Source organism: Cyrtonyx montezumae, unplaced genomic scaffold (genome assembly GCF_038088225.1).
Source record: "Cyrtonyx montezumae isolate F1298 unplaced genomic scaffold, pur_monq_1.0 scaffold_18, whole genome shotgun sequence".
Lineage (NCBI taxonomy): Eukaryota > Metazoa > Chordata > Aves > Galliformes > Odontophoridae > Cyrtonyx > Cyrtonyx montezumae.
In genome coordinates, this window is record NW_027071914.1 from 2633621 (window position 1) to 2660175 (window position 26555).

At 42.1% G+C, this 26555-nt stretch overlaps 1 protein-coding gene across 4 annotated transcripts in view; it reads left to right on the plus strand.

Moving 5' to 3' along the window:
- The window catches only part of FBXW11 (F-box and WD repeat domain containing 11), a 61081-nt gene extending 36507 nt beyond the window's left edge, over positions 1–24574 (plus strand). For all 4 annotated transcript variants that reach the window (XM_065734467.1, XM_065734463.1, XM_065734468.1 and 1 more), the window contains 10 exons: positions 4236–4422; positions 4948–5038; positions 13462–13599; positions 14174–14292; positions 15229–15478; positions 16670–16788; positions 17381–17491; positions 18539–18617; positions 20090–20278; positions 23482–24574. In XM_065734467.1, the coding sequence (XP_065590539.1) occupies positions 4236–4422; positions 4948–5038; positions 13462–13599; positions 14174–14292; positions 15229–15478; positions 16670–16788; positions 17381–17491; positions 18539–18617; positions 20090–20251 (1256 nt within the window). In that variant the 3' untranslated portion in view covers positions 20252–20278; positions 23482–24574. The remainder of the gene's footprint in view (positions 1–4235; positions 4423–4947; positions 5039–13461; positions 13600–14173; positions 14293–15228; positions 15479–16669; positions 16789–17380; positions 17492–18538; positions 18618–20089; positions 20279–23481) is intronic.
- Positions 24575–26555: the final 1981 nt, after the last annotated feature.

The window sequence follows — 26555 nt, forward strand, 5'->3', positions numbered from 1 at the left end:
ATGAGAAGCAGCCAAGCACCTCCTGCCTTAAGGCTCCCCAGGCCCAAATTCTCCTTGTTCCTAAAGCATCTGTTTGCTGATGGGTGCTCAGGTATTAACCCTCTTGAGAGCACTCCTATCCTGTAGAAAACAAGTCTTATTAGGAAAGAAGGCTTTCTGTGTATTTTAAGCTAATTAGAATACTTGCTCTCTTAGGAACCACATTCCAGCTCTGTCTTTAAAATCTTGCTGTATTACAGTTAAATGCTCTTTATAAAACAGGATTTTGAGCACGATGTGGGTGCCAACCCAAAGGCTGTGTGCTCTGCACGTGCAGCAGGAGGCTGCCAGGCACAGCCGGGTGCTCTGAGCTCTCTGCAACGTGTTCTGCTACACCACATCCTGGCATGAGTCGGGCACTGCCAGCTGGCTGGTGCTGTGCTGCTCCTCTCACCTGAGGAGCAGGGGCAGTGACTCCTAGCAGCACAGCAGCCATCTCAGCTTCACGGTGTCTGTGGGCAGCCAGCAAGTAACTGCACGTCATCCCCCTCAAGAACAGGGCAGGTTCTGGAGAGACTGTTGGGCCTTCAGGCTGCAGCTTGAGGTCAGTGTGCTGGCTGCTGGTCTCTGCCTTGCCCTCAGCTTTGCTGGCTTTATTGCCTGCTAGAAAGCACACCACGTCTTTTGAATACCTTGAAGTAGGTTTTGTTGTCTGGTAACCATCATCTTTCTCTATTTAATGAAGTTGCATTTGTCTGCTTAATTTGATTGCATTTCTGGAGGTGGATTTGGATCCAGGTTTTCTCAACTGTTTTTTCAAAGGAGTATTATTGCCCTTTCAAATGCAATTGTTTGAAGACCAAATAATTATAAGACATTTCTGCTTTTGTCTGTCATTTTTCTTAATCAGCTCTGCACAGTGGCGTTTAATCTGGAGAATTATCATTTTGAAAAATAGTATTTTTCAAGGAAAAGAAAGCTAAAAGCAATTGGAGAAGCTGTTGAATACACACATATGATGAGAGCATCACATTTTTAAATAGGGAATTACAAGACAGTGGGCTTTGACAGTCTTTATATTTGCTTAGCCCTACAAGAGCTAAGATGGAAAGCCAGCATGGTGTTTGCTGTCTGCCACCATGGCTGGGAGCCTGATGCTCCTTGGTAGACTCAAAACAGCAGCGGAAATCAAACTCTACCAAAACTGCCTAAGTGACACTGGAATTCTTACACCTAGGATTTCAACTAGTACGTATGGATTTCCAGTAAGTGAGTGTGCTGTTTGCTGCCTGTTGATTCTAAAACACTTAATTTGCTACTGGAAAGCAAGGGGTGCTGCCCTCCTAACTCTGAAAAGCATTTCAGTTCGGCTCAGAGCAGACCTGGGTCTGTTTGGTGCTTTCTGAAAGGTGATCTAGGTACAGTAGAATAGGGGCTGAGGCCAATGTGTGCATTTGTTGAGTTCAGAGGATGTTCTGCAGTGGCTTTTTTTTTGTTGGGTTGGCTATTGGTAACTTGACAGCTCCTTGGCATTCTTGTCTTGCCTTGTGGTGGAATAATTGTTTAGTTCATTGCCAGGAGATGGCAGTAACAGATAAAATTTTAAAGTAGTATAATTGCATATGAATGTCACTTGAATGTCCCACATTACCCATCATTTTTTTGCCTTGGGAAGTGGGACTTTGCATCTGAGGTGCCCATGGTCTGCCCAGAGCTGTGAGCAAGGTGTTAGCAGCAGTCAGGTGCCAGCATGGATGCTTTGTGCCATACCCTTTCTTTCTGAGTGTGTGGTTGAAAAAAGTGCAGTTAGGATTCACTTAAATGTTTTCAGCTAATTAGTCTTAACTTTCCCTATCCGTGAATGGCAGTATAGCTTGTGTGGTGGTTTTCTTTTTTGTTTGTTTTATATTTAAGTTTAGCCAGTCCGGCATAGTTATGCTTCTTAGGCCAGAGAAGCATCCAGCAGGAGTTTGTTCAGCATGAATTCTGCTGTACCCTGTTAGTGACAAGAGATTCATAGTGAAACTGACCAGAATGTGCCTGCTGGGGACAGATGCTCCCTTGGTGGTACAGCTAGTTTACCTGATGAACTTCATGTGATTCTTTTGCTCATTCACATGCAGTCCCACTGTACGGATAGCGTTTGCAGTTGTGGGAGTTAATTGCCATATCCTCTGCATTGTGTGCTGGGAATGTGACAGCTGTACTTGATGGTCATGTCCTGATCTTGCGTTGTTGAACACCATGGTGTTGTTCTTACGTCCTGAATAACTGTTAGTTTTGTTTGTGTTAAAGCATGGTGTGTGCCCTGTTGCTAACACCTGTAACCTCCAGCATCACAGCTGCTTACTCAGCACAGCTGTCTTGTTTTCACAAGCTGTGTCCTCTGCTTTTCGCAGTGAGTGGAGTTGTCTTCTCGCTTCCCAGTGGTTTTGTGCTTTTAACTTTGGCAAAGGACCTTGCAATGATTACCTTGCCCTGAGAAACCTTGGGAGCGTTGCCAAATCACGGTAACTTCGATGTATCCTAAGTAAACAGTGCTTAGAATCCTGAAGCTGATAGTTACAAGCAAGGCTGGGGTGGAGAGAGCTGGAAGACAGCTTTAAAGATGTGTACAAATACAGGCTGCTCTTAGTGCAGGAGGTGCTGCAGCTATAGCTGCTCTGAGATGCTCTGGTGTTGGGTGAGGCTTCCCTGGTGTGGGAGTTGTTGGCCTGGGGACCCACTGGTTACTTAGACCTTTCCACCTCTCAGTTGTTGGAATCTTGTTAGGACTGGCACTGAAAATCTTGTTTAAACCCAGCATGTTTTTAGGAGATGCCTTTTTATAGTTCTCTGAATTGATTGGAAGGACTGTTTAAAAAAACCAGTCCTTAGTGTTGAGCTGCTTCTGGTAGTTCGGATCATCATCCAAAATGTCAGTGTTTCTCCTGTCCTCTATAACTGTTGCATATTGGCTTACTGCTATCATGCCTTATGCTGCAGGTGCAGTTATGCCATGAGAGTCCCCACAAAACTGTGTCTGTGACATCTCAGTACTGTCCAAAGCCTCTCATTTGAGGCAATGCAGCTTGGAGTTCTGTCATGCACATTGCTGAACTTGTTCTTTGACCCATCAAAGCCTGCGTGGTCAGCAGGCAATCACGTACCTCTGTTCTGTGGTGTGCCCAGGGCCGGGAGAGCAGCAGGTGAAGAGGAGATACAAAGATGATATCTGTTACTGTGGCTGTTTTACATATGTTGTGAAATCTTTGAAGCTAAACCTATGGTGCAGAAGCTGAGCCACCAGCTGACACTGTTTCAGCAGTATTCGACTCCTGGTGATCCTGAGTTGGTTTTAGTTGTTTCTTGTTCTTAGAAACAATCACACCACTGGGACCAAATACAAATGCTGCATTGAACACGACTATGTTAAACCTGAAGTTGTTTCAAAAGTATTATCCCCCTTGAATGCAGCTGCCCTCTGCTGCTGGTGTACATCCTTCAGGAGTAGCTTCCCTGAGCCTGGAGGCTGCTGGTAGCCACCTATGAGTCAGCATAACTGCCTGAGGTGTTAAAGCACCACGTACCTGTAATGAATTCACCTGATGCATTCCTGCTGCTTTCTCCTGCTTGCACCAGGCTGCAGGGCACTGTGCATACTCATGTCCTAACCAAAATTAAGGAGAGAGTTTGGCACCAGTAGGTTGTAGAGCTGCAGTACAAAAGGGATTCTGTGTTTAATCTTTATTTTTTTTTTGCAGAGTATTTCCTAAAGCTTCTCCTGGAGATGTCTGTGTTTGTTGCTGTGCAGTGTATCTTCTGCTAAGATGAGTTATCTAACATTGCACGTAAGGCAGCAGGAATCAGTATTACAGCCTTGTATTCAGATGTGTGATAAAGGATCTTGAGGAATACCAGCTTCTTGGACCACATAGCCCCATGCATTGCATGCTTAAAACATCCAGGATTCTGTGCTGAGAGGCAGCAAAATGCTTTCTTCTGCTGCTGCTGCACAACGGTGCAGCTTGCTTTGCTGTTGTTCTTCCTGTGAAAATGGGCCAGCCTAGGTGTAGGAAAGGACTAAGGAGTTGGATATTTTGATGTATCTGGTGGAGTTAATTCGTAACTGATGCTTATATGTATGCAATGAATAATCACATTTGCTCCAGTGCCTTAAATAAAGCTGTGTTGGCTTCCTCTGAATGTACTGTAAAACATGTTCAGTAGTTTTCTATGAAGTGATTGACGTGTTGATTGCTTTTATTTCTTTGTAGAGCAAGGTTTAGATCACATAGCAGAAAACATCCTTTCCTATCTTGATGCCAGATCACTCTGTGCAGCAGAGCTGGTATGTAAGGAGTGGCAGAGAGTCATCTCTGAGGGAATGCTATGGAAAAAATTGATTGAAAGAATGGTACGCACAGATCCGCTGTGGAAGGGACTGTCAGAAAGAAGGGGTTGGTAAGTACCTGGGCAGTAATTTATCTTTTAATGTGTTCTCTTTGTTAGATTTAGTTAATTGTGAGCTCCACCAGAGAGCAAGTTCACAGTGGGTATCACTGCAGTCCTTATCTCTTCTGTGGACTGTAAGGGCAGCAGCAGTAAAGAGCTTTTCATCTTTTGCAAGGATATGAAGGTATCAGGTGTGTTCTGTTTTAGAAACCTGTTTCTCTGTGCTCTCTAGTGGTGTGCCTAAGAAAATGCAAGGCATAATGTAAGGAGCTGTGCAAGAGGAGGACACCCTGCTGGCCAAAGCCTTGCGAAGCAGAGAGCCCTAAATCAGAAAGCCATAAGAAAAACACCTGTTTCTTTTCAAATACAGCTGTCAAGTTGTGAACTCTGAAGGGTTATAGTTTCAATACTAAAAATTATTACAAGAATTCTGTAAGAATGTGTCGTAAGCTTATGTTCTGTACAGGTTCTGAATTCCTTTACACTTTGTCTTCTTTGTGGTAAATTGAAAAATATGTTTCTGGTTCTTTCTAGGGATCAGTACCTGTTTAAAAACAGACCAACAGATGGCCCCCCAAATTCATTTTACAGGTCCTTATACCCAAAGATAATACAGGACATAGAGGTATGTTTTCTGACATGTGTTATCTGCAGCAGAAATATTTTTGTAGTTTAATGATTCAAAGATGCATGCTGGAACAATGAAGCATGTTATGCATTTGTATTGCTACTGCTTTCTGAGCTCTGAAAATGTAAGAAATACTCTCAGCAGCTTTAAAGCATTACTTTAAGGTTTGTGTTCACACTGTCTTTTTTGCATTTAAAGATTTTGGAACTCTTGGGTCTGTGGTTTTTAATAAAATGGCAGTTTTAGGAAACATCACTCCAAGACAATTCTGGGTGCTTCAGAATGTTCTGGTCTATTTGCTACACTCACTTAAAATGATCTGAAGGTTAACGCTGAACACTGATCATTTGGAAGTGTAGCTTGTGTAGTGACTTATTACTTGAAAAACTGTAAATGATACAAATAACTTTCTGCAGTGAATGGGAATCTTTTTTGAAGATTTTTGTGATGGAAGAACAGTTGGTCCTGCAGTAACAAACTCGGCAAGGGTATTGGTGGTAAGGAGGTGGGAGAAATGACAGATCTTTTGTCTGATACTAAAATTGTGGATATCTTGCTGGAGTAACAATGTTGGGCTCACTCCTTAAAGATATTTCTGATCAGGATCATCTTACTGTTGTACTTAGCAGCAGAATGTCAGTCTTGCTCAGTTTGCTGTGCATACACACAGGACTCTTCAGTGACACCTCAGGTGTTATTGTATTTATTTCAACCACGTGATAGACTTAACGTTTTGGTCTGAAATTCATTAGCAGGGAAATGTGTTTTGATGTTTAAGGCCTACATGATCTAATGGAATCATTCTGCTATGGCAAACGTGAGTTTGTGTTGCTTGGCACTCTGTAAAGTTCTTCAGAACTCTGAGCCTATCTGTAAAATGTAACTGCTGCAAAATATAATCCAATTTCTAAATATTTTTAACCTGTTAAACAATTTATAAACATTTAAAGATGCAGAACTATGGGTTAAATGTAACCTATGCAAAGAAATCTGATGCTTATTTGCAAGCTGAATGACAGCCTCTGTCCATATTCAGGAACCAAACGCATCTTTGTCCAGTCTTCTGGAATGGTGAAGTCTCTGCTTGAAACTAATGGCTACTTCCAGTGTCATCACTGTTGGCTTTATGTATTTCCCACTCTGGGCTCAGCTGGAAGGGGAAGGCAGAATGGCGAGAGTGTCATACTGTGTTAGTTTCTTCTCTTCTTAAATGTTTCTTTCAGGTTTTGAAATACTGCTGTTTGTAGGTTTCAAACCTGGAATGGGGTTAGTATTTTTGCTAACAACTCAGCGTCCAAGAGTGTGTTAGATTTTTTTTTTCTTATGAATCACCCTTTTAAAGCACTTTTCACAAATTGCTTTCCTAAAGGACTTTCAAAAGAAGCTTTTAACATTGTTAAAAGATGTAGGTGGTAGGTAACAATGGCAACAGGGCTTAACTGTAAGGGCTGGAACACTTCCTAACTTTCTAATGCTTGGTTTTGATTTTACATTTGGTTGGGCTTTTTTATGCCTTACTTTCCCCATTTCTTCGTTTTTCAAAGCAACATGCAGAAGCTCTTAAATAAGACTTTCATTTTAGCAGTGTTGAAGAGTTTTCTATCTCTGAATATCAAAATGTTTTTTCTTTAAATATTTGTTTGGGCCTTGGGTAAGATCTTCATTCTTCTGTCAGAGCTGAGGGAGCTCATGATGAGCCAGAGATGCAGACACTCCCTTCGTCCTCCTACCAAGGCTACTGTATTAGCACTGCAATATGATTATCATAGTATCTGAATTACCTTGCATCTGAAGGACTCAATTACTTTATTTTTAATACAGTAAAAGCTATTTGATGTAACAGGAAATCTATTCAGTCAGTATTTTCCCTGTAGAGGACGAAAGTGAAGCACATTTGGCTAGGCTGTTGTGACATGAGAAGGTACTAGTTTTCAGGAGCTGGTGCTGAACTGGGTCTGTGGGTGGAGATGAACTCTAAGAGGAATGTCCTTTATTCTTTTGATTGACTGACAGAATTTGAAAAGTAATCCAAAACTTGCATTAACGATTAGAAGGAAAACTGAGGAATGAGAAGTAGCAAATGTGAATTCTTTCCCTCAGACATTATGTGCATTTTAGGTCAAAAGTCCATGCAACCATGATGTGTCGTTAACTGCAAGGTAGGACAGGCTGTGATTCGGCAAATGAGGCTCCCTTCCCTCTCTGAAGGCTTACTAGTGCCAGTGGCTGTTCACTTCGTGCCAAACACATTTTAGGAACATCATGTCACTCCTGAAATCATCGGATTTGAAAATAAGAGGACATTTAGAGATCGGAAACCAAATTCTTGGAAAGAGATCTCTCCCTCTGTGAAGCCAAATATTTAATAAGGTTTCATTTCACAAGAGGTGGTCCAGCAGTGCTAAATGTCTCCGTGTCCCACATTGGATTGCCAAGCTTCTGCAGGATATTTTTCAGGGGAAAACCCTCTTGGGGGCATATCTCAGGGAATGGAGTCTGGGTTTGCAAGACTGGTTTACAGGGAGAATTTTTTTTGCTGCAAGGTGTCCTGTGACTGGGTGCAGTCCCTAAGCACTGCATGAAGGTCAGCTGTTTGGAGTGGGTTGTGTTAATGGGCAGCATGCCAAGATGGGAAGCTTAATACTGCTGATTGCAGAACCCTGAGTCCCTGGACTTTTTCCATAATATTTGTGAAGCCCGGCCAACTATTCGGTTTTCCCTGCAGAACTAGCACAAGTGTCCATGTGATGAGTTGAGGAGGCTGTTCCATAAATGTTTCCCTTGTCTTCAAAAACATGGCAAGTTCTCATCTTGGTTCTGGGAAGCTTAGGTCCACCTAATTGAGATGATAAAGTTATTGTTTCAAATGGGAACTAAAAGATGCAATGATTTTGTCCTTCATCAGCACTGTACTTCGTCAGGTGTGTATACAGCACCTGTGTGTCATCAGAGTACTTGGGAGGAGCTCTCTGCTTCCATTGATGTTAGCTCACATTTTTAACACTTCCTTTCCATGTCTGGAAGAGTTGGATTTATTGTACCTCTCTTTGGTAGCAGGAGTCCATTTAGAGTCAGTATATTTTAACACTACATCTGTAACCTGAAAGCTTGGCTCTTCACTGTGTGTCCTAAGTGTGCTGTACATCCTTGATAGAAGTTGGAGATGAGGGGGAACATCAAAGAGAAAACCACCGAGAGCCATATGTGGGTGGTACCGTGGTCATTGCAACATGCAGCTGCAGAGATGGAAAGGATTCTCTTCATCAGATGCTGCCTTGGATCTCCTGGGATTTCATGCTTCGTGGCTACCTGTGCAGAGGAGCCTGATACAGAGGACAGACCTTTTGGGGAAGAAGTAACTGCTTTGCTCATCTCCATCTTCTTTTACATCTCCTACTGAATAGGAGATGAGAGGGTTCTGGTGTTTATTCCCTCCCTGGGAAAACACACCACCTGTGCAGGTGAAGTCCAAGAGTCTTGCACAGCAGCCTGTTGCTTGGTGGCCTCCCCAGGGCACGGTGCTGGATGCTGTGTGGATACCTCATTCCATTCTTACTTCCTGCCTTTTCACTCTCTTCTGTTCTCAGCGTGTCAGTCATTGCCACCATCTTGGGCAGTAGGAATTCTAATACTAAATTATTGTTATTTAGGGCTAAAGCTTCCATTTGTCTGCAGCCCCACTCCTTTTTTTTTTCTTTTTTTACCTGATTTGCCTAAGGCATCCCTTGTGTGTAACATTGCTTTGCCACTCTGAGAGAACATCTTACAGTCAGCTGTTCCCCAGGGTTTTCCTTTTTTGTTGCTGGCCTTTAATACAGTTTTTGCAAGTGGTCTTCTCTTCCTTGGTAACAGATGTGCCTATTCCACTGTCCATACCTATCCCACTCAGCATCTGATCTGTTCTTTCTGTGGCAAGGCTGCAGTGAGATGGGGATGGTTTTACTTGGTGGACCACTGAGCAGCTTCATATGTATCAGGTTGGTTGCATGCAGAAAGACAACATTTACCAATTTATATTGTTCACACTTGGATCTTATCTGAGTAGCTGTGAATGATAGAACTTAATTTTTAGGTCTTAAATTCTGCCAAAAAAAACCCATGTGATTTCATTGCAATACTTGTTATAGGAGCAGCTTCCCATTCCTTTTTCTGTAGAGTTGTTTATATTTTTGGACTCCACCATTTAGAGCTTCTCTTCTGGTCTCCTAAAAGAGTTCACCCTAAAAGTGATACTTTAGCCCAAAGTGGTCTGAAGGCCCATGCAATATTTGGACTTGGAGTGGTTCAGTAGTACATTCGTAGCTTTTTGGCCTCACTTTAATTTCAGTGTTCTTCACAGTGTAACAACAAAGTGCTGTGTTCTTACAAGTCAGATGGGAAGCCCAGTTACTAAAAGTTCTTTCTTTCTTCTTGTTTTTAATGTGAAAGTGGACCTTTCTTCTTATTTTTCAGACTTGTGCCTGGACTTGAACAAATGTGTAACGATTGCTGTGTGCTTTATGTTAGTGGGGTTATAATCAGTTCCTGTTTCTCTGTTCATTAGTCTTGCTTCTGTAATTCTTTATGAAGATGGGTTTTATTGTCATTTGGGTATTCAGGTAAATACACAAGCCTGGCCTTTATTTAGAATTACTTTCTTGCATTTAATTACCATGTCACTGTTTATTTCACCTTCCCATGTAGGCTTTGCCGCGCATTGCTGTGAGGCACTTGGCTCTGTGTGGTCTGAAGTGCTGTGCTTTGTGCTGCTGCAGTGACAGGCCAGGCAGCACTGTGCAGGTTGCCCTTGAGGACCACTTTAAGCCTCCTGGGCCACGTGCATCATGCAGCATTTCCTCATAAGACTCTCACAGAGACTACAGAAGCTGCTCTGCTTTTGCTGGCTAACAGCAGATTGGAAACCCAGCAGTGATGTTGGGACTCCCATTGGGATCTTTGGGATCAGCATCCTTGTTTGGTGCTTTTTTTTTTTTAATTTCCTAATGGTCATAGCATCTTCAGGGAGGGGAAATTCCTCAGTAGTGTGAGGAGCCTGGTGCCACAGCCAGACTGTCATTCCATCTTTGCTTATCAAACCTTTTAACTTCAGAAGGAATGAGATACTCAGCCCTTTTCACCCTGATGACACAGGATCAACTCTAAAAGTGTGTGAAGAACAAGGGTTTGGGGCTTCAGCTGTTTTTGCTGTAAATGCCCAGTGCCTCAGGAGAGCCCTTTCTGTGGTTCAAATATGTAGGATCCTTTTCCTGCTGCTTCTGTCCTGAAAGTTGTGTTTTCTCAGAGAACAGTCTCTTTGGTTTTGGGGGTAAAGATAAACCCACTTTGCACTAATATTCACAAGGATAAAAGTCCTGTTTTTAGCCAAGGAAGTGAACATCATCAAACATGGGGGGAAAAAAACCAAACCCTGCTCTTAATAGATTATGCTTAACATCTAAAGTATGGCAAATGTTCCAACTGCTAGTCCAGGTGGATTGCATCTTTTTTACTGTCCTTGTACCAGTGAACTTACCTTGGCATGGTTAAGGCTTGGCTATTCTTCTGTATCTTGGGCTTCTCTGGGAGTTTTTCTCAGAGTGCCTTTTTCTGTCCATTTCTGCTGTTCTTCATCTGCTAAATGGCTCTCCACATGGCAGATGCTTTACCTTCCCATTTGTTCCTTATCCCTCATGTCCAGATTTTTTTGGTTGTGTAGCATACTTGCTGCTGTCTTCTTAAGTGAGTGGTTGGTAAAGTGTGTGGAACTGTTTGCTGTGCCTGTGAACCAAGGACAGCGTTCTGCTCCGCTTGCTTTTAGCTGTGAAACCCATGGTTAGGGACAGTTACCTTGGAGATTTCGAGAGTCTGCAGAAAATGCAGTAGAGTGCTGTGTGAATTGGTGTTAGCTTTGTTGCTGTAAGCATGCAAATAAATGGAGTCTCTCAGCACTGACTCCACAATGCTTGTAGCAGTCCCTGAAGCAGCGATTTTCTTCCTGTCTGCTTGTACACGCCTGCATACCTACTCAGTGTGTACGTACTGTATTAAGATATCTCCTGGAAGGAGCTGCAGCTGAAAACCTATTAACTGCACTATTTGGTAACAACCAGAAATCTCCTACAGCAGAAGCTTTTATGTGGTTGCCAGTATTGTATTAAACATGTTCCTTTTCAGAGGGTCCTCCAGGTTGCCCACCCACTCAGCTGTATTTAGTCATCTAAAATAATGTTATTTCTCTATACGTACACATCTGTTTTCACTCTGTTGCTAATTTAAATGCTGCTGTATATTCTCTGTGTATTGTGGCTACTTTCCCAGCGCACTGAAAATTTACGCAGTGTAAGGGGATTTTACAAGTTCTCAAAAAACATCAAGTATTTTCCCACAGTAGCCACACCGTAGAGCGTACAAACGAAATGATATCTACTTGCAGAATCAGAATGTGCACCTGCATGTGACTTACAGCTTTACGGTGCCTTCATGTAGATAGAAATAATTCCTTTAGTTTCCTTTATCTGACGCCAGCGTTTTCTTGTGGTAAGCATATTATGTCGCTTCCTATGGTGAGCTACGAAGAGTTAAGCCAACACTAGTTCCAAAATGTTTGGTCAGCATACTCCTACCGACTGCTGTTCAGATTAGAAAACTGCTAGAGGCTGCTGATCTGTGGTGCTCTCGGTGTGTTCTGTAGCTCTTGGTAATGGCTGTCACAGGAACCTGAGGCGTGGAGGTGCTCAAATGGTGTTGCAGTGCCTGGTGGTTAGAGTAATCCAGCACGTGGTACGTAAAGCTGCTAATTTCAGACCGTTCCAAGAACGTTCCTGTAGGGAAACTCTCCCTCAGGCGACTTCTTAAAACTGAATGTCTGAATGTATATGGTTTTTAAAGCTATTTGAATTGGATGACTTGAATCTGGGATACTTTATCTCCAGCATATTCAGTGTTAGTTATTGCATTTTAAAATGGCTTGCCTTCAGATCTTTAGTTATAATGGTTCTTGCTGTTAGTATCTTAAATTCTCTGCTGTTTCCAAGAGTAGCCTATCAGCTCTGTAACAGCAAAGGAATTAATGAGTTGCAGTTCTGCCCTCCGAGCACAGATGATAAATCTTCACATGAAGCTTGAGAGCCCTTCCTTCCTGACACGTCCATCCCATGCTGAGGAAGTAGCAAAATGAGCAGTCTGCTACCTTCAGAGCAGGAGCCCAAGTGGAGCCAGTGTCAGATCTGAACAGCCTGTGCCCGATTCAGTCTGGCAATCAGCAGTCCTCTACCTGGCCAGGAAAGCTGATCCTGAACTGGCAAATGACTTGCTGTCTTAATTCCATTAGCTTCCCCAACAAATTGGAAGAGAATGAAAGGGGATGAACAACTGGTCTGCATGCTCTTCCAGAAGCTTCCCTTAGTACTTCTGAGTTAAGACAAATTCTCGTAGTACATCAGGTTTGTATTATAATTGTGGATAATTCTCTCCAAGTTGCAGAGTGGGAGACAATTGAAGGGGTAAATGCACAGAAAAGCAAGTGGTACACTGGCTAGTGCTAAAGTAGGCTTGTTTTCCTGGAACTGGGAGATCATAGCTGCACTGTACTTTTGTCTTTAATTATCACTTTAGTTGTTTTCTGGTCTTGGAGAGGAGAGGAAGAACTGCACAGAACAGCAGAAGTGTCTGGTATTGCTTTAGAGTTAGGATTTGATTATAAATACCTTTTCCAAACTAACTGATAGTTGATCAGCTTCACCCCACAGCAGCACCGTGGAGGGCATCAGTTAAGCAGTCAGATATGTGGGCTGTTGTGCCTGTGCTAGAAGATGAAAAGCATTTCAGCCTCTGAGGTACTGCAAGTGTTGTCCCAGAGTTGTGCACAGACCTTCTGACCAAAATCCCGTATCTCGCTTGTCTTTGGAGCCAACATTGGGCTTTTCACAAGTAGGAAAGCTGATTACAAGATGGAAATAATTCTTATTCTGCTCTGAAATAGTTTGGCTCCCTGTAAGGTGTCCTGTCTCCCATGACAGCTAACGTGGGAGATGGCTGGGCAGGGGCAGGGAGGGCCCAGGGGTCTGTACATTAGTTACTCAGTGATGCTGAGCACACACCATACACGTTATTTGCTGCTGCTGCAAGATGTCTGTGTAAATACAGGGGGAGACCAGATCGTTATGGAATGCATCTTTCTGATGGTTCCTCTTGACTTTCTTATGAAAGCTGCTTGACTGTGATTTTCAGCACTGAACTCTGCTTTTGTTGTGACAAAATACAGAGGTCCAAATTGATGGTGTTTTATGGGTGGGTGGAGAGACGCAATTTAAATCCCTTATCCCTAAAATTTAAGGATGAACTTTGTAACAGTGGGAAAGATTTGCTGTGCATCTGTTGGAGTAATCATGCTTGAGCCTGCAGCCTCGTGCTTAACTCCTGATTGTTTCACCTCTTGTTAGACTATAGAATCTAACTGGCGATGTGGGCGACATAATTTGCAAAGGATTCAGTGCCGCTCTGAAAATAGCAAAGGTGTCTACTGTTTACAGTATGATGATGAGAAGATAATCAGTGGCCTACGAGATAACTCCATTAAGGTAATGACTTTTTTTGTCTTTTCTCTATGTGTAAATAGTAGTTCTGCCGTGGATGGAAAGCTGTTTCCTTGATGAGTTCTCTTGTATCTTACTCCAGCATTGTTTAATGCCTTCTGTAGCCCTGTAAAGTCTTCACCTGTGTTGTACTCTAGAAACTTTGCAGTCAGGAAATCAGTGCTTCTGGCTGCAAAGAAGCACGAGTTCACCTACATGAAAGAGAACTATGTAGTACTTACTGCCAGCTGTGTCTTTTTGTCATTCCAAATGGTTTGCTTCCATGAAAACTAAGCAGCTTTCATGCAAGCTATCCCTGAGTGCCATGGCATTTCTTTTTGCAAAACAGCCTTTTGTCTTTTCATGTTCTTTGGTTGTTTACTGTTATGCCAAAAGCTTGCATCAAAGAGACTTACCAACTTAGAAAGGAGGACAAGAGTCACTGTCTGGACAGGCAGCTTTGCCAAGGGTTCTTATTGCTCTGTCCAGATTTCTTCCTTCTCGGTAGCAGAAGTGTTCAAGTTTCTTGAATGCATGTTCCTGATCTTGGCAAGCCATTTATACTTTTTATTTTTAACAGATTTGGGACAAAACAAGCTTGGAATGTTTGAAAGTATTAACAGGACATACTGGCTCAGTTCTTTGTCTGCAATATGATGAAAGGGTCATTGTAACTGGATCTTCAGATTCTACAGTGAGGTGAGTGTTGAGTTTTTTGGGGAAAAAAATTTAAAAAGAGTGAATATCAGGTAATGATCTCCAAATGTCAGAAAACATCCCTTATGTGAGTGCAATACCACTGTTCCAAAAGTAAGGCATTTGCACTTGGCAGAGCATCACATTCAGTCATTTTTTTCAAAGTCTGTCTCGTGCTTTGTATTGTTAAGCATTGAGAAGGAATGTGACCTGTATCTTTCAAAGCACAACACGGAGTGCAGTGGCTGATGCATTGGTTACGTGGTGATGACCTCATTTAACGTTTCTTACATCACCTTCTGACATACTTTAGTTATGACTTACAGTGAAAGGAAACGTTATATATGGAGTGTTTATCAGTGAACAGAAGACTTTATATATGCAAATGCTGAAGTAGAGTTTGGTGGAAGGGCCTTTACTCCTGGTGGTTTGCATTGCTCTCTGTGTTCATCTATTGAAATTAAGAACTGATCATAGTGGCTATCACTTACTATAAAATCATTAGTGATTTTCACTTGATGTAAGCCCACGAAGCTGCTTCTTTCCAATTGATACTGGTTTGTGCTAACTCTCAGTGGTATAAAAAAATAAGCTGTATAATATTTGTTTTTGGTTTGCAGTTTGTGCATTACACAGGTTCTAATCCACCTGAAAAGATTAGTTCTAGTCATGTTTCCTTACTGTGCAACCCTTTCTTTTAGCAGGAGTCCTAGCTTAGGCTTTTCCTTGCATAACTGCTCACTGCTGCTAGTTACGGCTTGTGACTGGGAAGTGAACCAGGATACTTTCCTAGTTCCTACCTTTCTGACCTTCCATAGCCTAAAGAGGTGTTGGCGAACCAGAAAGCCCTCTCTTGGAGATGGTAGCAGAGCTGTTTGTGTTTGCACTGTATAATGTACATAGTTCATTCATTTGGGATAAATATCTTTTCTTTTGCAGAGTTTGGGATGTAAATACTGGTGAAGTTCTGAACACGTTGATTCATCACAATGAGGCAGTGCTTCACTTGAGGTTCAGTAATGGCTTAATGGTGACGTGCTCAAAGGACAGATCCATTGCTGTCTGGGACATGGCATCGCCTACTGACATCACCCTGCGCCGTGTCCTGGTTGGCCACCGTGCTGCTGTTAATGTGGTAGACTTTGATGACAAGTATATTGTGTCAGCATCAGGTGACAGGACCATTAAAGTAAGTTGGCAGAGCTCTCCTTTGGGTCTGGATGCGTACTGAGACAGAAAAGCTTCTGAAAGTTACAATTCCAATCTGAATAGGCAAGGCTTTTGTAAACAGTTCTATGCCTTTCTTCTTGCCATTCAGCTAGCTGCTTCCTCCTCCTAGCTGTTAATGTCTTCGTGCATATAATGAGGCTTGTAACATTTTTGTGGTCACGGTTGTACAGCTCCAAAAAAGTAAAGCCTACTCGTCATTTGAACTCTAATCTCAAGATTGGTTTGTTTGTTAAATGTGGCATACTGTGCCTTTTTCCAAATGCCTTTTTTTTTCTTATTTCAATTGGCAGTCCTGTTCCAGACATGAAATTTATCAGAAGTTGCTTTTCCATACTGCCCCTTCCCAGCTAAACCAGACTTTGCTGTGTTTAAATAATTAAAATGCTGTATTTGAAAACTATTACATACCAGAAAATTTGAGTTACCCAGAGTGTATTAATATAACAAAAGCGTTTCCACCCTTCCTTCTCTAGAACCAGAGCTACCCTAGACTGTGCCAAAAAGCTCTTGGCAGTTTCACATCCGAATATCTGCCAAAGGACCCACAGCACTTATTTTGGAAAATGAGCTACTTTACATGAATCCTTTACGTTACAACTTCTATAGCAGCTCATTAAAAATGGACAAATTTGATCAAAATACTTTCGTGTTGAGGAAGGAACAGCCACCAAGCTTTAATAGGCCATGGCTTTGGTCTTCTCTTAGAAGCAGATTGGTTAAAAAAAACAAACAACAAACCAGCTTATTTTTGTATATGAGATAGCTTTCTCTTTTTTTAAAGGATTACTACCGTACCAAGATTCAAATGTCATTGGCCTTTCAAAGTCACCTGAACCAGTGTCTACTACTTGAAAATATTTAAAAAAATAAATTAAAAAAGCTTACCTCCAACCTTTTAATCTTCCTTATTGACACGATGTACAATAGCAGAGCAAATGGCTCTTGTCATTACTAGATTCCCTAATGCCATCTTCCACTAAGACCACATACCTCCTCTTTGCCTGTAAAAATACTCCCTAAGTTTTCATTCTGCTTTCCAGCAAATGTCAGTCTTAGGCTTCTGCTTATGAGTTTGTAACAGCTTCTGTTGGAAGTCAAAACCCTTTATTGATTGTAATTCTCAGAGAAACATTCTTCTCATGTTTCACAGGTCTGGAGTACGAGTACATGCGAGTTTGTTCGTACTCTGAACGGGCACAAGCGTGGCATTGCATGCCTGCAGTACAGGGATCGACTAGTTGTCAGTGGATCTTCTGACAATACCATTAGGTGGGTGCCAGCAGGCTGTAAGTATGCACCTGTGTGCATTTACATGTGACAGTGGGATTTCCCAGACTGTTGCTGCTTCCCTGTTCATCTTCAGTATGTCTTGCCATGGAAGCAGGTGCTGTATAACTGGAGGTTTATTCAGTGTGAGAGTTAACATATTACATCCACGTGAAAAAGGGAGCCTGTGAGGTTCAGATGAAGGGAAACAAAACTCTGTATTCTGGTAGTTTTTGGCCTTATTTTCTGCTTGAGAGATGGAGACATTGGTCACTGGTTTTCATGCTTTCTGAACCTCTAGGAATCACTTATTTCTGCAGAATGGAAAAGAAAAGTATATTAAGGTTTCTTAAAATAATTTAACAAGTATAGAGCCTTTATTTATATGTAATTTTGAATGTCTAGATTAGTCTTTATGTACTGCAGTTGCAGTGTGTTTTTCTCTGCGTACAAGGAACATCTCCTTGTTCTACCAGCTGCTTTTTTTATCAAATTGTGCTATCTTCCACAGAAAGCCATTCAATTGCATGCTTAAATCACTCTGTGTAAGGTTAGCACTGAACCTGAAGTGCTCACTTTCTTCTGTTCTTTTAAGGCTATGGGACATTGAATGTGGTGCCTGTTTAAGAGTATTGGAAGGCCATGAGGAGCTGGTCCGATGCATCAGGTTTGACAACAAGCGGATTGTTAGTGGAGCCTATGATGGGTATGTTTCTGAGAGCAATTGCAAAACGTTCTGCCTTTCTTAAAACATTCTGACAGCCTTTGGGCTTTGTTTGTGGCACAAAAGGTCTCTTCTGATTGGACTGGTGGACCACTATTTAAGTGGCTTCTGCTTGAGCATTTCAGCAGAGCAGGCTGCAGTTTTACGTAGAAAAGAAACTGCTTTTCTGATGAGCTTTAGTGCGCACCAGATTTGTCACTCATCTTTGACTTCTTAACAGAAAATAGAATTTTGGCTGAAGTGACACTTGGTCTAAAACAGTGCATTCTTTTGTTGCTTCCCTCAGGAATTGTTCCTTTCCAGGTCCATGTACTCAGAGTCATTGATGCTTCCTTTAAGTTTGTGTTTGTTTTAAAACAACAGCATTGAAGAAATTTAGTGTGAGCACAGATGTATCTTGTAGGGCCCTCAGAACTGTTCAGTGGCTGTTTCTCAGGTTAAAGGCAGGAGCCCCACAATCCCACCATAAGCACTTCTCATTTGCTCTGCCTTGCAAGTAGTATTTTCACTGTGCAGTAGATTCAGGACAACATACATCCATGTCCAAATTCTCCAGTTTTTTCTGTATGAACTGTACTTCAAGTAAACAGTAGATCTATTGAAAACAGTTCTTGAACTGTGTTTGTCTCTAGCCTTTTATTTGGGCTTATCGTCTCCCTGGGGTTGGCAGTCCCTGCTTAATTCCTGTTGGATCTTTGCACTTCATCAGTAGTGCTGTGGGCTTTTGAGTTCTTCAGTTCCAAACTGGTTTGTGTATACAAATGCACTTAGTTTGTCTTGAGTATAAACAACCCACTTGGGCTGTCACAAAGGCATTGCTGTATTTGCTGTTAAAAAGAAGTACAAAACTGTCTGTGTTTTATGAGATTCAGCTTTAGTAATTTAGTTCAAAAAATAAATTAGAACGTTTTGTTTGATTCTGATAAATTAGCTGAAGGGAAGTTCTGGAATTTTGTCCGTTGCTTTTAGATGTTTCTGTGCTTACACTTGAAACAATGCTTATAACCTTATCTTATCTTAACTTTATAGCAAAATTAAAGTCTGGGACTTGCAAGCTGCTCTTGACCCTCGTGCCCCAGCAAGTACATTATGCTTGCGTACGTTAGTGGTATGTATAATTAATTTATTAATTTGAGATTATCTGAAATCTTTCATATAAAAGTGAGAGGCATTTTATTCCCTTACCTTACGTTAGCTGAGAAATTGAGGGGCTTCTCTGTAAAGCCTAGGGTATTTCTTCTGGTAAAAGTGAAGTAAAATGTGCATATCATCCATGAGTTGAACTTAAACTTGAATGAAAAATTAAGACGTTCTCAGAGACTCTAAAAAAATAAATCATGACATTATGTCAAATCATTTCAGTTATTACCGTGGTTCCCTAATGCCAATGTCATGCTGGCTTTGGAATTCCTCTTATTGAAGGGAATAGTGGGATTGAAATGCTGCGAGTCTTTCCTCAACCTTCTTCCTATCCTTTCAGTTTGAAAGGAAGAGGTGTGCAAAGAGAAGGGAGGATAAGTGGAAAGAATTAACAGAGGAACTCTCATTGCCTCAGAGGACTCTCAGAGTTGAGGCTGTTGCTTAAGCAGTATTTTTCCTTGTATTGAGGGCTTTGCTTTATGACAATAAACTGAAATTTCATGCAATATTTTTCTTTTAGATTTACTTCAGGAATCAGACATTTTTTCCAAAGTAGCAGCAACCCAAAGTTACTGTCTGCAAACGATGGTAACTGGCTTACTCAGCCTGTTTGGCCTTTCTGACACTTCAGAAGTGCTTACAATTCTAGAAGCACTTCTGTTTTTTCTTCTTTTGAATAATCTTTGTGTGAAGATGAGATTTAACTATTCTGTTAAGCCATATGTGTGTTTAGTTTTACTAATTGCTTCTTCCATGGGTATACTGTGGCTCAGATTATAGTTTGATCAGTTTGACAGCTTCAGTTAGTTTGTTAGCAAAGGTCTCATGCTCCTCTTAAATGTACTAGCAAATGGCTAAGCAGGATGAAGAGGGAAGCCTTTTTTGGACCTCCTAGTGCCATGCTGAGGATTCTTGAAAGAGCTGATGGAGCATCCTTTCCTTGTGGCAGCATTTGGACATGCTCTGTGTTTACTAATGAGCGAGCCATACTGGTCCTTGCAGCACTGCCCTAGGTGAAGCCATGATGTGGTGTGTTAGTGCTTCACAAAATTGGGCTGGTGGCAGTGTTGAATGCAAAATGTTATGTGAGAGAAGGACCCCCTGGTGTACACTGTTAGTGCCAGCCAGTCTTCTAGATTGATGCTTCCTGGCTGATAGACTGCATTAGTCTTTAATAATCTCTGACTCGACGTGTGCAGCAGGCCCCTGCAGGGCAGAGTCAGAGTTTACAAGTGCTTTAATTGAAAGCTGTGTGTTATGCTGAACAGCTTATGTATGAGCACTTTTTCTTTGAACTCTAGTGTGACTAGAGTGTCTTGTAACTAAGGGCTTCCTTAACAGTGCACCAAAATGTTAATCCACCATTCCACGTCCGTATCTGTGCGAGCAATGAAATGTTATCCTCTTCTTGGCCTGCTAACTGATGTCTGTTACTCACAGGAACATTCAGGACGTGTCTTTAGGCTTCAGTTTGATGAATTTCAGATCATTAGTAGTTCCCATGACGATACGATTCTGATTTGGGATTTCTTGAACGTGCCACCCAGTGCCCCAAACGAGACACGCTCTCCTTCTAGAACATACACTTACATCTCCAGATAACAGTCTGCACTTTACTACCCTCAGAAGGTAAGCCTTTGTCTCTTTGCCTATAACGTGCTCATAAATGTATTGCTTCCCCTGCAGATTGGGATACAGTAACAATAAACTGTTGTTTTCCTTAAGAAAACAGAAATTCAAAACTTGCCACTTCGTAATATCTTAACCCCGTGTCCCCAGTAGTTGGTCCTGATTATAATTGGGTGCTCGAGGTATAATATGGGAAGTTATTAGATATTAGCAGTGTTATCAGAGATGGAGGGAGATCTGGTGCATGGTACAAGTGTTGCAAGTTGAAATCAGAATCTTTCAAAGCTTTTGAGGCATCTTTGTAACGCGGATCTTAATGTGTTCCTAGTAAACTGAAAGTAGATACAACCCGTGGACAAATGCTCATCAGAAATGAGCAATTCTATGGTGATCATAAGTATCTGGGAAGACTTTCAGAACTAAAAATTATGTTGTGTTAGGCAGTGTGACAAAGCTGTCAAACTTAAGAGGTTTTTGTTTTGATTTTTCTGCAAGTCAGCTTCCTTTAGTCCTTCAGGCACAGTGGGTAAAAGCTCTGCTGTAGATCTGTTTGTTACAACAGTGGTTTCGTTTTCTTCTGTCATCTGCACTGCTGCCAACAATTGCACTTCACACTATAAATAGCTGTGAATGCTGGCACTTGGAAACATAGGAATTGCCTTAGCAAACTCTCCAGTGCCCTGTCTTTGCCCATGCTGATACTGGGTGCTTTCAAGGAAGTGAAAACACCACAACAAATGGAATTAGGTGAAATATTGCCTCAGCTGGAAGGATTTATTTCAAGTAGATAATTAGTAGTTGGCTTAAACATTGTGGCTCTTCGTGTAAGCCTGGATTTTTGTTATCTATCTGTGTGTGTTTATTCCTGCTATAGTAATGATTTCATCTGACTTTTTTCCATTCCTTCTGTAGGACCTCTCTTTCTGGGTAGGAAATATCTTTGTATGTGAAGAAATACTTGGCTTCTTTGAGATGCAGTTTCTTAAAAATTACTTTCCTCTGACCTGTATGCATCCCTCATTGAAGTGTTGGTTGCTGTTCCTGCTGAGTGAACTCTTTCTTATTTTGAGGAAAACCACAATGATGTCCTCTCTGCATAGACATCAGATTCAGTGGCTTGTTAGGTTCCACAGAGCATCAAGGGCGAAAGCCTGGGCATTGCTGGACTGAGTTTTAAAGCCTGTCATTATTTAATATCATTAGGCCCATGACTAAGGAAGATGTCTGTGTTAGCACACAGAGTCAGCAGTTAATGGAGCTTGCTTATTTGCTTCAAAATCAAAGGAAATGAATGTACATCCAGCTCCTCTAGAACTTGGATGTAGAAGTATATTTAAATCAACTCATTGCTTATATGAATTTCAGTTCTGTCCTGCAAGAATGTTAGGGAATCACTAGTATTCCCTGCAGTATTTCATGCATATGTCCTTATCTGCCCTTTTCTAAATTAAAACTCAAAAGTCTGAGTGTATTTCTTACATCAAAAGAGTTATTGCAGTATTGAATAAAGTATTGAGCAGCTCATGTAAGAAATTCTGACGTTAAGAATGTTGCTACAAGAGTGACTTAGTAAAACTCACTGCCTTCTTTTATTCTTAGTGCAGTGGGAGGCCAATAGAAATGTGAAAGCAAGTGTGATAATGTAACATTTGTGGTGAGTGGAGAAGTAGTTAAATGACATTTTCCTGGGAGATAAATCATGAAACTGTTCAAAACAGTGAGTTCCTCCCACGCTACTTCCCCATCACTTCCACACCAAAACTGTGTGGCATGGTTGTAGGCTTGCTGTGGAAAGCTTGGCACCACCATGGCTGTGTCCCCAGGGGTTTTGGCTTCCTCTATAGGCACATGTTCCCATTGGCTGCTGTGCCACATGGGACAATACCTAGATGAACGTTGTGCTGTGGAAACTCCAAGGCTTGTTGAAGTCGAATGGTTATTAGTTTTGAATCATGGAAAAGCTATACAGTTTGTCATAAGCACAAGAAGATGATGTTGGTGTCTTATTTTCTTTCCTGCTGCATGTGACCTGCAAGATCCACTATCATGGAGATTTGTCAGTGAAGTATGAAGAGCCTTTGGCATTATGTTCTTCCTTTCAAATTCTGCACGCTTGACAATTTTGAGCAGCTTATGTCTGACTTGTCCCATGATGCAGAACTAAAAACAGGCAGGGATGTGATCTCAGGAATTGTTAGTGTCAATAATGACTGTCCCCTGATGCTGTTTCCTGTACAGGAGAGATGCTGTGATGTCATTTTTCGATGTGTTTTTCTGAAAGCAGAATCCACATATCATAAATTTATGTACAATTATGGTCAAACAGCTAATATTTCATTATGACATTTAATGAAACAGTTTTATATGCTTTCAAACATTATAGTTTTCTGTCTTTTGAAACAGCCCCGCGCCCTTGGTTTTTTACAAGGCTTGCAATGTTATGCCTCTTCAAAGCAGATCATTTTTGACAGTCCTGGCAGTTGGCTGTGAGAGTTTTATTGCTTTCTGTTGAATTCCTGTTGTTTATTGTAACATGATAAAAATTGTTACCATATGATAGTCTAATATTCTTATATTAAGCACTAGGTCTTGGGGTAGGGAGGAGGGGAGCCATTGGTTAATGTCTAAAGATGTTTTAACCTTTAATGGGAGTTTCATATCAGAACAGGATAGTTCACCATAGTCCACAAAAGTGATTTTGGAAAGTGGCAGGTAGAACCAAAATTCGTAATGAATTGTGGAAAGAATTTACATGGGCATGTGTCTGGACAGGGGAAACAAAATCTAAAACTACTTGATGTGTTGTCTGTTTTCTTAAAATCCTGTGTATAGAAGTTTGTATCCTGAGCAAAGCTTGCTCCTCTGCAGCCTGGGGGGGAGGAAAGGTCACTTGTAAGTCACTTTCAGTAAAGCCTGTGAACTAAGGTCATTGAGAATCTTGCTGCTGAGGTGAGCTGGGAGCAACAAAGACAGTGTCCCGTGGAGGTGCACCCATCGTTGGAGGAAGGACTTCAGCACAGTGAATTATTTAAAGCTGAGTACCTCCTTAGCATGTTAAGCATTGTACTCCTCACAGGTGTTTTGCTCTTGTAGTTTCAGTGTGGAGTGCCAGACATGGTGCATGCTCAACCTTCTCCACGTGTCTCCACACATTGCTGTTTGATTGCATGTTGTGAGTTCAGCCTGTCTTTTGTCTCTTGCAGGGTTTCACAGTCTTGAACTACTGGATTTTGGCTACTACATGCCTGAAGATGTTGATCCGACAGCTAAAGTCAGAATTGGTTCTAGATGCTGTGTAGATGCAAAGCAGCACAATTCTGTATCTAAATTTCTTAATCTTTCCTGCTCTCAGTGGTCGTCTTTGAATTTACTACAAATTCACTGACTTCGAGTAGATGAATTTCAGAAGCCTACCCTTCCCTGCAATGAGAAATCCAAAGCTTCACATGTATATTGTCCGTAGAACCTGAACTCAGATGGCTTGTTTTTCAGAAATAAATCAGACGTCAAGAAAGGACTTGGCCTAATTTATATTGCTTTGCACTTTTGTCTGACTTTAAAGAAAAAAACATTCTCCAATGAAATTTGGGTGCCAAACACATACCCAGAATGTACAGAGCTTTGCTTTCGAAGTCATCGTTGTCCTTTAGACTTTGCTCTTATGACAGATTCAGAGCCTGTTTTGTTTGATAGGAGTGTACGTTGGACTCTTAGAAATATTTCTGAATTGCTCAGTAATATTTTTGGATTACAGTTTACTTGTTCCTGCACCGATAATTTCTTTTAAATTAAAGATTACCTGTAATTCAGGCTAGGTTATCTAAACTAGTTGTATAGCACTGTCTTTTCCTTTTAACTGTGCTCTGTACCACAGCCGTCCTGCGCTTCCTAATGTTTGCTATAGTAAAACCTTTCCATGTGTGCTTGCCTCATTTCAGATACTGTATAAGCATGTAGATATAATGTACATAACAGTGTAACCTCCAGGTGCTCGCAGTCAGGATGTCCTGACACTACACACTAACACGAGATGTGGTAGCACTTGGCAGCAGGATGTTCTAACTACTGGCACTGTAGGGGTTAACATGAATTTACCTAGGCGTTTTCTCTGCAAAAGGAGGTTTTCAGTATTCATTAGGATTTTTTTAATGGGAACTACATGTTTTAAAATGTAATTTCTAAACCTTTTTAAAAATTAAACGACGACAACAAAAAAGAAGTTTAATTTATGTTCTGTATCCTATATTTTGTGCCGCAGTGTTTCCAGCTGTCTTTCTTTGAACACCAGCGGGTTCTCCCTGCTGGTGTCCTGCTTTAGCATTGGTTTGGCTGCTCGGTGGAGAAGGTGCCGTGGGCCAAAGTGACGTTTACTTATGTTTGCTTTGTGACCCTTCCTCGTGGTGCAGTGGAGTTGCCGTGCTGGTTTCCCTACCCGTAGCTCTCAGCTGGAAGGCAGCGCCCTGCTCCTGGTTTCTCTTCGTTAGCATGCTTTTATTTGGGAATCTCCCCAGTTCCTTTTTATGTTTTCAGTCTCCCCTCGGATTTCTGCGGCTGCGTTTCTCTCCTGTCGGAGTAAGACGTGGACACAGATGCAAACTTGAATGTTTAATCCCCGTTCGCCGTGCGTGACTGTGCCTGTTGGTGGCTTTTCTTCGTGCTTCAGTCAGACTCGGCGTGGAGCACCTGGGGAAGATACGTGTTGGCACAGAAACGTGCTGCCAGTCCCTTGATCGTTGGTGTCGTGCGTCTTTGTCCTCCGGCACCGCTTTCTTGGGCCTGAGCTGTCCCCTGGTGCAGCCAGGAGGGCGGAGGTGTCAGACTGCCAGGGGCTGATCCGAGCGTGCCACGGCCGTGCTCGGGTGCTTCATTTCTGTGTCAAACGGGCTCAGAGAAACACAAGTGCACCTGGAGGTTTTCTCCTCTTCGCACTGAGCGGGGTGTTGGGGTCAGTGCTGAGCTCCCGTTCGTGTGTTACTGCGTTTACTTCACCCACATGGCCAAACGTGATGAGGTACGGGAGATGGCCGTCACACCCCTGCCTGGTAGGCCTGGCAGCGGTGTGAGGGCAGGGCAGCCTCTCATCTGATAGCTTTAATATCCAATCCTTGGAAAAAAATCTGTTGCGGCCCTGAAGAAAAAAAAAACCAACAACCAAAAGGTATTTGTTTCTGAGGAACGGAGTCCTTTTTTAAATGCATGTGTAAGATTTGACTTCACGTTTTTTTCCTGGGGACATAACGGTATTTGAAGATGCGGTCCCAACCTCTCTGTGCTTCGTGTAACATAGCAGTGCACTTCTGTGATTGGCACCCAAGGAACTCAACTCCTGGGATTCATGGTAGTGATCCTGGCTGCACTCTGGACTTTGATTTGCTAACGTAACTGAGCAACTGTACATTACTGCTATATTAATGTTTCAAAGCACTGGGATAGTCTAATTCTAACTTGTAATTATGTTTGCCAATTACCTGTTTGGAAAGTTGGTGTATGAACAGCTTATTGGAACTGTTAAATTGTACAGATATCGTTCATGATCTAAAGCTTTGTACTGTGGAATGTGCTTAATAAAAAAAAAAAAGTTTGAACTTAATTTGTTGAATGAATGGATCAGTAATTAATTTCATCTCGTTAATGCTGCTGTTACACGTTCGTTACATGGTGAAGAGCCGAGCTGCTTTCCTCATCTTGGAGAAGCTTGTCTGCTTTGCTGCAGCATTTGCGTCCATGCGTTGGCAGAAGCATCACGAGGAGCATGTCCTTGTTATTTACCAAGGATGCAGGTGGACTTGTTAAAGTGCTGAAGCAGGGTGTGCTCGTGCTGAGCTGTGTTCACAGAAGGGGATTTCTGATGCTCCTGCGTCTTAAAAACCTCTTTCCTTGGGTTTTCTTTTGGTGACGTGCAGTGCTGAGGCTGAAGAGGTGCTTCAGCTCCTGTGGGAGGCATCCAGTCACTTACTGGGCTGTGTTCTGACATGGGTCAGATGGTAACGTGAGGAAGGCCAGCACTCCATCCCCTGGGGCTCTGTCAGCTCTATTCCTGAGTAAACTTTGCTTTTAAATAATGGAAAGAGCCATCGCTGCTGCTGCTGCTGAGTAATGATTCATTGCTGAGCAGTCCAACCAGAACCAGTGCATCCCACAGACCCAGCAGTGCCTCATACTGCCTGCATGGGGCCGGGGATGAGGGCAGTGTGGTGGGGTTCCCTGGTGTCACCTCGAGGTGCAGCCATCTCTGCGGGCACCCAGCACAGGACTCGGACATCTCTTGGAAGTGCTG